The sequence below is a fragment of the Pistacia vera genome, unplaced genomic scaffold (genome assembly GCF_008641045.1).
Source record: "Pistacia vera cultivar Batoury unplaced genomic scaffold, PisVer_v2 Contig227, whole genome shotgun sequence".
In the NCBI taxonomy this organism is placed as follows: domain Eukaryota; kingdom Viridiplantae; phylum Streptophyta; class Magnoliopsida; order Sapindales; family Anacardiaceae; genus Pistacia; species Pistacia vera.
In genome coordinates, this window is record NW_022196032.1 from 389,164 (window position 1) to 401,481 (window position 12,318).

The 12,318-nt window shown below is 35.2% G+C and overlaps 2 protein-coding genes across 2 annotated transcripts; one reads left to right on the top strand and one right to left on the bottom strand.

The window, feature by feature from the left end:
* The first annotated feature begins 1,406 nt into the window (after window positions 1-1,406).
* LOC116130945 lies at window positions 1,407-4,537 on the top strand. Its single transcript, XM_031416627.1, has 5 exons — window positions 1,407-1,797; window positions 2,106-2,521; window positions 2,671-2,780; window positions 3,729-3,928; window positions 4,509-4,537. The coding sequence occupies exons 1-5, from the start codon at window positions 1,407-1,409 to the stop codon at window positions 4,535-4,537; spliced, it is 1,146 nt and encodes a 381-aa protein (XP_031272487.1).
* Window positions 4,538-4,809: 272 nt separating this feature from the next.
* On the bottom strand, window positions 4,810-7,647 carry LOC116130933 (40S ribosomal protein S6). The gene is made up of 6 exons (XM_031416614.1): window positions 7,517-7,647; window positions 7,335-7,399; window positions 6,821-6,878; window positions 6,620-6,728; window positions 5,860-6,132; window positions 4,810-5,398 (listed from the first exon to the last, which is right to left on the bottom strand). The coding sequence occupies exons 1-6, from the start codon at window positions 7,520-7,522 to the stop codon at window positions 5,160-5,162; spliced, it is 750 nt and encodes a 249-aa protein (XP_031272474.1). The 5' UTR covers window positions 7,523-7,647; the 3' UTR covers window positions 4,810-5,159.
* Between the last annotated feature and the right edge of the window lie 4,671 nt (window positions 7,648-12,318).

Consider the following 12,318-nt stretch of genomic DNA (forward strand, 5'->3'; position numbering starts at 1 on the left):
AGACTCTTGGGCTTGAATCGGGGCAACAATGTCGTGAAAATCAGATCCTAAGCCATGAAGAACATACAGGGTGATGTCATCTTGGGTTAACGGTGCATCAATAAGGGCAAGCTCATCAGCAATAGTTTTAACAGAGTATAGGTACTTTATAATGCTGCTAGTTCCACGCTGCATGAGGGAGAGATCCTCTTTGAGCTGCATGACGTGAGTCCTAGATCGACTAGCATAAAATTTTGTTAGTTTAATCCAGGCTTGATGTGACGTCTTGGAGGTTGCTATGAGTGGTATCACAGTTGGGGACATTAAAGTCAGAATGGCACTTAGGATAAGTTTGTCCTGATGGAACCAAAGGAGATGAGCTGCAGTGGCAGCTGCATCAGTTGACGTCGGTAGAGGTGGGTAGGTATAAGTGCCATTGACATAACCAAAGAGATTATAGCCGAGAAGGAGAGACTCGAATTGAGCATGCCATGAAGGGAAGTTGGTTGGTGTGAGATGTGTAGTAATTTCCTAGGTGGCATTGATGGCTATTGGAACACTGTCAGAGGAAGAAGTGGCCATGGCGGAAGCAAGAAAGATAGGAAATACTCGTTGGAGTTTTTGAGGCTTAAGCTGATACCATATAGAAGTTTGAACAAAAATGGAGAAAATGATTCACACACTTTTCTATTAGAAGAGGACGTATAAATAAAGATTTGAGAAACTTAAATTACTCCTAAACTTATGCTAACGTATAACAACATATGTGTAAATGTAGGAAAGTATGAGCTGTAAAGATTTCCTAAACTAGCTGATAAAAAACAATTAAAGGTGTCGGATGCAGTTATGAATTCTGGTGCTGATTTTCTACATGAATAATAGTTGTCCTTATAGTGGGTTTCAAGCACAAAAGGCACAGGTCAAATTGTTAAATTGATTGGTGAATAATTTCAAAAGTAGGTGCATTGAAGAACTATGTCGGGACCTTTTTTTTTTTTTTTTTTTTTTTTTTATATATATTCACTTAAAAATGACCACATATATGATTGTTTGGTTTATAAAGTGAGAAAATTCTTGTGTGTTCCCACCAGCTTTACCTTCACAGATTAATCCAAACTGTAGAGCGAAAGTGATCAAAATTCGGGGTGTTATTAAGGGACAAAATAGATAGATAAGGCTTCTACATAGAAAGTTGTACAATATATTTGTCATACTAATTAGCACAATTAGTCTTTTAAATTGCCTGCCCATTGTATTTCAGGAAATCATCCATGTCATTGTCATCATCTAGCAAATGTTCAAGTTCATTTCTCACCTACAAGTTACCAAGTGTAATAATGTTAGATATATATTAACAGGCTTAAAAAAGGCATACTAAATTGTTGTTATTTCTTGTGTGACAGGTAGATAAAGATTAAAAATAGACAATGGTAACATCTGGCTCTAGGTCTTCTTCACAATCTAGTAGAGGTAGGACTGATATAACATGGGCACATGTTATTGAGGGTGTAGATCCAAATGGAAGGAAGACATTAGAATGTCTTCACTGTGGGAAAGTAACTAGAGGAGGAGGTATTTTTAGAATGAAACAACATCTAGTTGGAACAAAGGGGGATGTTGGTGCTTGTTTAAAAGTTCCTTTTGATGTTCAATACTTGATTAGAGAATCACTAAAAGACATTGGGATAAAGAATAAAGAGAAGGCTGATTCTAGTAAGTATAATACTCTCTATGGTGCTCCCGTACATGGATTTGAGGGAGATATGTTAAATGAAGATAGTGAAGAGTTTCGTCCATCAGAAATTCACATAAATGAAGGTAGGTTTGGCAATAAAAAACAAAGTACAATGCTAGACAAATCAAAAAGAAAAAAATCTATTGGGGTTGGTGACTATTTTGCTCCAAGGACAATTGGTGGATCTTAACCATCAATTAGGAGTTGTTTAGTTGGAAAAGATGTAACGTGGAGAGCAGACATGGCTTTTGCAAGATTATTTTATGATGTTTGCATCCCAATTAATGCTGTAAATTCAATTTATCTTTAGCCTTTGGTGGATGCTATAGCTGCAATTGGGTCTGGGTATAAACACCTAAATTATCATGGTTTTTTGTCAATTTGTTAAGAGATGATAAGAAGGATGTGCAACTTCTTGTTGATAGTTACAGAAAAATTTGGGAAAATGTTGGATGTACCTTAATGGCTGATGGTTGGACTGATAATTCACATAGGTCATTGATCAATTTTATGGTGTATTGTCCTAAGGGAGTTTGTTTTGTGAAATCAATTGATGCTTCAGATGTTGTGAAGGATGTTGGGACATTGTTGAAGATGTTTGAGGAGGTAGCTTTATGGATTAGACCAAATAGTATTGCCCATTTTGTCTCAGACAATGGATCCAATTATAAAGCTGTTGGAAGAATGCTGTCTGAGAAATATTCGAGTATTACTTGGTCACTCTGTGCAGCACATAGCATAAATTTGGTGTTAAAAGACATAGCTGAGATGGATCACATAGTGTATCTTGCGAGACGTGCTTCTGAGGTGACGAAGTTTATATATAATCATACATTCTTGATAGCTTGGTTGAGGAAAAGACAAGTAATGTACCTTTACCTCATGTTCTTGTCAAGTCATAACATAATATGTATTTTTTATAATTGACTAACATCTATTATTTATCAATTGAACAGGGTTGGAAAGAAATTGTTCATCTAGGCGCAACCCGTTTTGCTACAACTTTCATTGCAATGAGAAGCCTTCATGAGCACAAACATGACTTGCAAGCCATGGTGACAGATAGGTCATTTGTCGATTCTTGATATGCAAAAAGTAATAAAACATGTTATTGACATAATTCTAGATAACGATTTTTGGGATGATATGGGCAAGATATCCAAAGTTGTGAGTCCATTGATGCACTTGTTGCGGATTGTTGACTCAGATGAGAAGCCAGCAATAGGATTGTGTATGATGGCATGTACAGAGCGAAAAATGCAATTAAGAAGTTGTTTAAGAATAAAAAGAGATTGTACAAGCCTTATACACGAATCATTAAGCTACGCTGGGATAGGACGTTGTGCCGTGATATCCATGCTGCGGCTTACTATTTGAATCATGTCTTTAAATATGACGAAGCATCTTTTTGTGCCAAGCCAGAAGTCATGAGTGGTTGGTTTCCTTCATACTATTGACAGTAAAGCAAGTGCGTTCAATTTGAACAAGACAAGGTTAATGGAAGAGAGTAGATTATATTCAAACCAGGAGGAAAGCTTTTCTCGTGGGCTTGCTCTTGAAACCGCCAAAACCACACGTCCTAGTACGTAATAATTATAAAATTTATGAGCTCTTTTGTTTTTTAAGTCTAATTTATTTATTATGTTTAATTTTGAATTAGATGAATGGTGGAGATCATTTGGGTATAGTACTCCAAATTTGCAAAAGTTTGCAATAAAAATTCTTAGCCAAACTTCAAGCTCTTCGGGATGTGAACGAAATTTGAGTGTTTTTGAGCGCATACATACTAAAAAGAGGAATAGATTGGAGTATCAAAGGTTGAATGATTAACTTGCGTTTGCAAAACAGGTATTAAACATTGTCAATTACTCAATTATGCTCAATCACTCTTATTGTTATTATCTATTATTTTCCTTAATATTTTACTTGTCACAATCACTCTTATTGTTATTATCTATTATTTTCCTTAATATTTTACTTGTCATACTTTTAATATTTCATTATGGTATTTTAGGAGCTGTTACAAGAGAATAAGTTTCAATCCTATTGATTATGAAAGTATTGACAAAACTGAAGGTTGGATAGTTGACGATGAAGAGGAGGTCAGTGAACTTAATTATGAAGAGTTGGAACAAATGTTCTATGGAGAAGGATCTATTTCTACTGGAGTTGCTGATCACCCTTCTTTTTATAATTCAACCGATGGTTCAGAAGGTTGGTTTCAAATATTTAAGCAACTTAGTATCTATTTTAAATTAAATTACAAGTTTTAACTTATGATTTGTACTTTTTACTGAAATTTACGTAGATGATGGTGATGGTTATGATGATGGTGATGGTGATGGTTATGATGATGATGATGGTGATGAATTTTAATGCTAATGTGTGAAGCTCAATCAACATGGAGACAGATCAAAGAAAAAACACTTGCACCAAATGTTTTGTTATTAATTATTATGTATTTTATCATTTAATATATAAAGGATGAATACATCATGTTTGAATTTAGACTTTGGATTGTTGTTAAATACTTAAATTATGTTGGAATTGTTATTGAATTTGAACTTTGAATCATGTTAAACAATAATTAAATTGTTATTATCTTATTAAAAAATGGAAGTCTTAAAATAAAATAAAAAAGGTTTTTTTTAATGTGCTGGCATCATCATACTAATATGATGATGTCATCGATCCAACCGATTGCCCCTTACCCGAGCAACAGAACTGGTTGCCCTCTGGTCTGCGTTTTAAAACAATGCTCCCTATACAACCATGTATGTCGTTGTTGTTGTAGTTCTTACTTCAAAGCACTTAATTTCTTGATCAAAGTTAGGGCTGTAAAAGGACGATTAAAAGAAAAAAAAAATAGAAAAAAAAAAAGGACCCAACCTGTACCCGGCCAGGCCTGGAAAATCAGGGCTTTTCCCAACAATATATTTGTAAACCCGGGCTTCTTCCCAGGCCCAGTCTTGGATCTTTTAAAGAAACCCGGACTGAGCCCAGGCGATCCCAGCGGTTTTACGGTCCCAAATCAAGGTACCCATGTAACGTTTCAAGCAAACAATCCACAACTGTAATTGTCAACTTGCATCTTCAAGCCACAATATTTATCTTTCGTATTCATAACCACAATCTTACTATCAAAGCTCACCTGCTCTAAAATTTTAAAATGGCGATCATCATTCAAACAGAGACCAAACGTTGGTCACTAGACAACAGAAACACCAGTTTTGTAGACCTAAACAGCATTCGCGAACCCTAACTCTAAAACAAAAAAGTGATACACTAGACCGTAACTCGATAGCATGCACAAAATATTTGATCCAACGTTTTAACTTCTGAAACATAAAACATCCACATTTGCCAAAATACTTTCAAGATCAAACTGATAAACTACCAAAAACTGAGTGGTGACATAATGGATCACCAAAAGTAGAAAACCAGTTCATGCAGCAACGGATGGCTTTGAAGCAGCAGAAAGCTTGGATCTTCTTTTTGCCAAGCTCTCACTACGACGCTCCCGCTGCTCCTTCAACCTGGTGGCCAGAAGTCTTTGATACTCAGCTGCATCAGCCTTAGACTTAGCTATTCTCTTCTTCTTCACAGAAATTCTAGCACGTTTCCTCTGGAGTGTCAACGGAGTAACAAGCCTCTGTATCTTTGGAGCTTTGCTAACTTTCTTCCCTGCCGAACCAAACAAACGAATATATCCATCCAAGTTAGAGACCATATCACTTCAACCACTCCCAAAACTGGGCTCCGCAGCTTTCACCCAAAATATTATATGAAAATAGTTACCATACCAAGTCATTGCATGGCCAATACTATTTCTCATTAAAAAAAAAAAAGAAAACAAAAACTATAGCACCTCAAATTTGACAAGAAGCTAACCATCACTCTCGACAGTTCAAATAATTCAAAGGCAATGTAGGTTACCATTATTACTGAAATATTTTTTTATTCAAGAAGAGTTGATTTCAAGGTAAAGAAACTAACAGCCACTCCATCTAGAATCTATTTATCTAATCCGTTATAGTGCTCTCAATTTTCCAATCTATACTTCAAACCCAAGATTGAAGAAATTTGACAAAACGAGTTTATTTAAAAAAAAAAAAAGAGAGAGAGAGAGAGAGAGTAAACCTTACCAGTTTTTGTTGTGAAGGTTCTTCGGTAGGTATTCACATACTTGCGGACATCATCCTCCTTAGAGAGGTTGAAAAGTTTACGAATCTTGGATGCCCTCTTTGGACCCCTCATCCTTGGCTTTTCACTATCTGTTAATCCAGGTAGATCATTCTCACCCTTCTTAACAATAACCAAGTTCAAAACAGAGAGATCTTGACTAACGATGCATCCACGGACAGATTTCCTCCTACGCTCTCCATTACGCCTTCCATACCCTCTAAAGCATGGGGTTCCTGTTCAAATTGAAGCAGGTAAATCAGTTCGTTCAAGCAACAGCTCCATTTCAAACCAAAGAAACAGAGCAAAATACTCATAGCCAAACTAGACTGCAAGAATTTAAGGATGTAATAGGACTATGACAAAGGAGTTCAAGCATATTCATTCCTGTAGCACAACAGAAAATAATCAGGCCATAGAAATAAAGTTATCACATATTCAAAAATATTTTTTCAAACCTGAAACAAATGGTTAATATATTAAACTTGAATGGCTAGCCTAGCATTAGTAAAAGAAAGTTAACAAATAATGCAGAAAAGAGAGAAGAATTCTAGAAGCTGTATCAAGGAAATTAAGTTGCAATAATTTTAGTGTAATGAAAACAATGACAACAAATGATCTAATATCATATTAGGATTTAAATGCTCAATAGAATTTGACAAGCTCAGCCAACATTAGATCAATTCAACTCCTACGAAACAATACATTCCCCAGTCTACTCACCTCTCTGAAGCAAGAGCCTAACACGACCAGGAGTCAGCACTCCCTGCTTCATTGGGAAGCCTTGTTTATCACAGCCACCCATGATTTTGAAAACATAGCCCTTGAATTCCTGTCAAACAAGAAGTTAGTAAGGTGAAAACATCCATTATTAATATATTGTCAAGATTTTAAGCAGCTGAAGGAACAACAGCTAGTGCATACCTCCCCCAGGGCATCTCCACTGACCTCCTGTGAGATCCTCTTGTCGAAAAAAGCTCGGCTACATATCAAAATTTCAAATAATTAATATCAGTATCAATGTTATCCAAATCAATTACTCAACATATCATTTGTTAAGTCTGTCAACTAATTACTAGAATATCCATAGGACCTCATCACCAATCCATTAATAACAGTACAGACAACATGACATATAAAATCTTAAACTAATTGATGAAAGCTAATTTTATAAAATAGATATAGGCTCAATATGTCGGAAAAAAAAAAAAACTATAGTCAAGCAGATGACCTTAAACTACAAGACTTTATCAGTTTTCGGCAATTGAATAAACAAGAACTAGCGCGTTTGCGCTTAATCAAACTATTTAGTGTACAAATGGGGATTCAATCATCATTATAGTTTACGACCTTTTTTTTCTACTCGAAAACCCAAACAAGGCACTACACATAAAAATAAAAAAGATAAAAACGAAAAAGATGGGAAAATGAAACTCACAGCTTCTGATCGTCATCAATCTCGAGCTTCTTCTGGCAGCCAGTGGTGGGGTTTGCAATGTTAAACTGCAAAGATTAGAGACAATTTTGAAAGTTAAACAAATTAAATTTTGAAAAAAAAGCAAAAAACAATAGTAGAGATTGGAATGGTGAACAGAGGTTGAGTTGAAGTGCGATAGGAACCTTCATATTGCATCAATTCAATACTTCTAGGTGTTGGTATCAGTGTGATGCAGTCAAGAGCGGTTGTATGAGTTCGTGTGCGACTGAAAACATTAGGGTTTTGGATTGCGGCATTTTATAGTTAGTGTACTCGGCTCATGGGCCTGTACTATTGGGCTGCGTGTTTGTTTATTATCACGAGATTATTGTAGTACTGCTAAGTAGCCCCTTTGTTTTATCGGTAGACCCATTGGCCCTATTAATTGATTAAAGGCACTATATTTCTTAAAACACCCCGTTTGAAAATTTTGTAATTAATTTTCTTTTTTTATGGCATCCCATAATATTTATAAAAGCCCTTCATTTCTTTCACTTGTCGTATATACTCCTCCTATCATTATTTCTAAAACAAAAATTTGAATATTCAAATTGAAAGTTAAAATAAAATAAAGCTAAAAAAAATGCTTACAAATAATTAACTCAAGAGCATAATACAATTAAGAAGTATAATATATAATTTTTTTTTTCTTTGATTGAGTCATGGGTTCAAACATTGGGGCCACCTATCACTTTCTAATTTACTTAATCCTTTGAGTTTGTACGGTGTTCATGTAACGTCTACATCAAGGTACATAGCTTTATTTATGTTCTAGTACCCTTAGTTGAATTTTGTTAAAGTTATCTTGAACAAATGTGAAGAAAATTCCTTAAACCTTTATTAGGGGTAAAATGGTCTTTTCACGCATAATTAGTTGAAAAAGTGGGGAGTGAAAAGAAGTAAAATAACATGGAGAAGTTAATAAAAATGAGGGCATTTTTGTAATTGACTAAGGGACATAGATGAAATTTTTAGAAAGTGCAAGGGTAAAATAGGAGACTATATATATATATATATATATATATATATTATTATGTAATAAGAGTTCAAGAAGAGAAACCCTAGCCACTCTACCTATAGTTCACGCCACCTTCACCCTAAATTCTCTCAAATTTCTTCACTCAATTTTCAAGGAAATTCATAAGATTTTAGTTCAATTTTGATAGATTTTCAATCCTAAGCATCCAAAGGTAAGATTCTTGCACCAAGATGTGAGATTAAATTTTAAAGTTTTGAATTCTTATGGTTTTATATGCTTAGGGTTTAAGAGGAAAGGGAATTCTACGAAAGAGAGATTATAGTGTTGGAGTTAGAGTTGCTCAGATTCAAGGTAAATAAATCAAACTTTAGATTTGATTGGATAAATACTTGTGTAGAGAAATTTTTTATATGTTGTATGTTTGTTTGGATGATGAGAATTATAGATTGAAAATTGAGGTTGTTTGATATGTGAATGTCATGGCCATGAGAAGTAATTTATTATATGTGATGAGAAGAAATTTATTATATGCGATGAGAATTGATTTATTGGTATGTGATGAGAAGTGATGTATTTGTATGTGTTGAGTTGATGGGATTTTGGATGAAAAATGAAAGAATGGATGTGGAAAGGTAGAGGATGAAATTTGGCTAGGTTGATTGTTGGCTTTAGAGAGTTGTTTGCTCCAATTTTGGTGACCTAAGAAATATGTGGAAGTGTAACCAATTTTAGGGTTTGTATGTGCATGTAAGGTGTTTGATGAAATTTCAAAGTGAAGTGTGTAAATGAGTATGTTAGATTATTATCTTGTTATGGAAATGTTGTTGGTAGAGAATATTAGTTCTATAATGATATCTTAATATGCCATAATGCATTCATACATTTGAGCTTTTGCATTTATAAAGAATAGCAAAGAATGATCATATTTACATGCACATATACATGTATGAGAACATTAAAGAATAAAGAGAAAGAAAGAAAAACAATTAAATGTAGAATTATTGTTTTAAGAAATATAATTAAAGAACAATACAAATCTGAAATTTTACTTAAAGAAATATAAAAAGATAAGAGAATAGAAGGTTGTTGCGATGGGGAGCCCGTGAATGACAGAGAAGAATAACCCTGCATGTACGCCGCCTTTAGTGAGCGGCCTCAGAATAAGAAAGAAGAGTTTGTACAGTCCATAAGAATTGCATGTGGATGAGGACTGCACCCAAAAAAGAATTTGAGAATACACTCACACGGCCAAGGTTCCGAATCTATGCCTCAACCGAGTCCGATCGGCAAAGAAAGAATAGAAAAGAAAGAAAGAAAGAACATAAAGAAAGAAAGAAAGAATAGAAAAGAAAAGAAAGAAAGAATAGAAGAGAAGAGAAACATAAAAAGAAAGAAAATAGAAAAATAGAAAAGAAAATGCATTACATAGAAAAGTTTATGCATCTGTGCATATGCATCATGCCATTTCTACTATCCCGAGTTAGTTTCCCTATTTGTGCTTACATATCAATAGAGGAGAAACTAGAATCTTAGAAAGAGCAGAGAAGAATTGAGAAGTTTGGTGTAAGGAAAGAAAATCCAAGATCTGAGTAACAGAGAAAGAATAGAAATACTATGGGTTTACTTACAGAGCAATTAGTGCTCACCTCGTTAATTTCACTATTTTTGCAGGTAGCAGATGAGATGCTGTTAGAGTAGATGCCCTAGAGCCAATCAATTATTGTAGAATTGACTCTTTGTAATAATGTTCATTAATCAATAAAGGCATTTTATTCTATATCGCGTAAATCATTATTATTGTAATATGTATTGATATATGTCCTTAGAATGGTAGAACCATGACGAGGGTATCAAGTGTTTCAAATCTTGATGGTGAGAACCCTATGAGCCCATATGGTGGTTATTCTAGAAACGTCCGTAGCCCCAGTATTATTCTAAAGTAAGGGCACAGATAATACGATAAGACTATCATAATGTTGAATGACCTTGTCGAAAGGCAGTGACTGATCTCACTTGTCAAGGTTGTTTGGTGACAACCTGGTGCAACACATGGGTGCTTGTTGTAGGCGGATATACCGCAGCAAGTTCACTGGACTGACCCACCAGAGGATTCCATATGGATGGTAACCCCAGTGTCTATGGAACAAATCCTCTAACGAATGGTGGTGCATGTGATCCTTAGACTTGAGATCACCGGAGNAACAATTTCGGGTTTGTGGGAATATAGTATAATTTTGAAAAGATTACATAATACTTCATTAATCCTAATTAAGCACTAATTACCCTTAATCAATAATATGGCTATTTAGTTAACACTTTAAAACTTGATAGCCTTTTAATTAAATGTAAACTTCAGATGGCCTTTTAATAAACTGTCCCAAAATTTAACTACCCCGACATCCCAAAGTTTTCATTTAACAAAATGGCCATGAAAATCTTTTTGATTTTTTTTGGGTTAAAAATTATGACGTGACACACTTTAAGCGTAATTAAAGCAGGAAAAGGATTAGGGTGAAAAGATTTAAACATTTGTGGGTTAGAGTATAATAAAGAGAAGTTGATTTAAAATTTGAAAGGCAAAATACATTTCTCTCAGCTTCTCTTTCTCAAAACAGGATTCAAACACCTTCCTCTCTCTCGTTTTTTCTTCCAATTTTCTGCAATTTCTCAATTTCTTTGCTTTTTGCATTTTTGTCATTCTTTGTCATTCCTGATTAAGTTATAATGGCTGAAATCCTTAAAGAAATAGAAAAAAACCCATCCACTCCCCAAATTGCAGGCATCATTGGGTCTACCAAAAATGAAGAAGAAGAAGTTGCGATGGAGTAACTTCCGATGACTGAAGTTGCTCCACCAGGAGAGGAGACGACACCGACAGAAGACATTCTACTGGCAAAATAAGGGAGGGTAGGAGTTGAAATTGAAACTGAAGACGAGGACGCCGATGCAAATTCCAAGCGTCGGACATGATTGCTTAAGCGATCTAAAATCGCTTAAGCGACCAAGAATAAAAGCGAAGAATTGCTTAAGCGATACCTAAATCGCTTAAGCAATCATGCATCTAGGCAGAAGTTGATTCTGCCTAGGACATTATCGCTTAAGCGACCAAGGTTAAAAGCAATGGATCGCTTAAGCGATATAATAAATCGCTTAAGCGATCGTACGTCTGGGCAATTATTGATTTTCTTGTTCGTGATCGCTTAAGCAATCGTAGATTGCTTAAGTGACCAACAGTAAAAGCGATACCTAGATCTCTTAAGCGATCGTACATCTGGGCAGAAATTGATTCTGCCTCAATCATGATCGTGTTAGAGTAGATGCCCTAAAGCCAATCAATTATTGTAAAATTGACTCCTTATAATAATGTTCATTAATCAATAAAAGGCATTTTATTATAGATGGCGTAAATAATTATTATTGCAATATGTATTGATATATGTCCTTAGAATGGTAGAATCGTGATGAGGGTATCAAGTGTTTCAAATCTTGATAGTGAGAACCCTATGAGCACATATGGTGGCCATTCTAGAAACGTCCATAGCCCTAGTATTATTCTGAAGTAAGGGCACAAATAATACGGTAAGGCTATCATAGTATTGAACGACCCTGTTGAAAGGTAATGACTGATCTCACTTGTCAAGGTTGTTTGGTGACAACCTGGTGCAACACATGGGTGCTTGTTGTAGGCGAATAGACCGCAACAAGTTCACTGGACTGACCCACCAGAGGATTCCATATGGATGTTAACCCAAGTGTCTATGGAACAAATCCTCTAACGAATGGTGGTGCATGTGATCCTTAGACTTGAGATCACCAGAGCGTCTTGTGCACCGATTGGTGGAGTTTGACACTAGCCTAATGTAGTTCTATTCAGAGCTATCAATACGGTGGTGATTGGCTGCATCAAGAAGTGTATCAAGACTATGGTGGATAGACAGAGGATTCATCACTCCTGGGTACGGGAGA

What these genes read in the sequence shown, in the direction of transcription:
- LOC116130945 (XM_031416627.1), top strand. Translation starts at nt 1,407, where the DNA reads ATGGTAACATCTGGCTCTAGGTCTTCTTCACAATCTAGTAGAGGTAGG. An exon ending in TTGCGAGACGTGCTTCTGAG is followed by an intron (nt 2,522 to 2,670) that starts GTGACGAAGTTT and finishes TCAATTGAACAG; the next exon opens with GGTTGGAAAGAAATTGTTCA. An exon ending in TTCAACCGATGGTTCAGAAG is followed by an intron (nt 3,929 to 4,508) that starts GTTGGTTTCAAA and finishes TTGTTGTTGTAG; the next exon opens with TTCTTACTTCAAAGCACTTA.
- LOC116130933 (XM_031416614.1), bottom strand. An exon ending in ATTGATGACGATCAGAAGCT is followed by an intron (nt 6,879 to 7,334) that starts GTGAGTTTCATT and finishes TTTGATATGTAG; the next exon opens with CCGAGCTTTTTTCGACAAGA. An exon ending in TAGGCTCTTGCTTCAGAGAG is followed by an intron (nt 6,133 to 6,619) that starts GTGAGTAGACTG and finishes CAATTTGAACAG; the next exon opens with GAACCCCATGCTTTAGAGGG.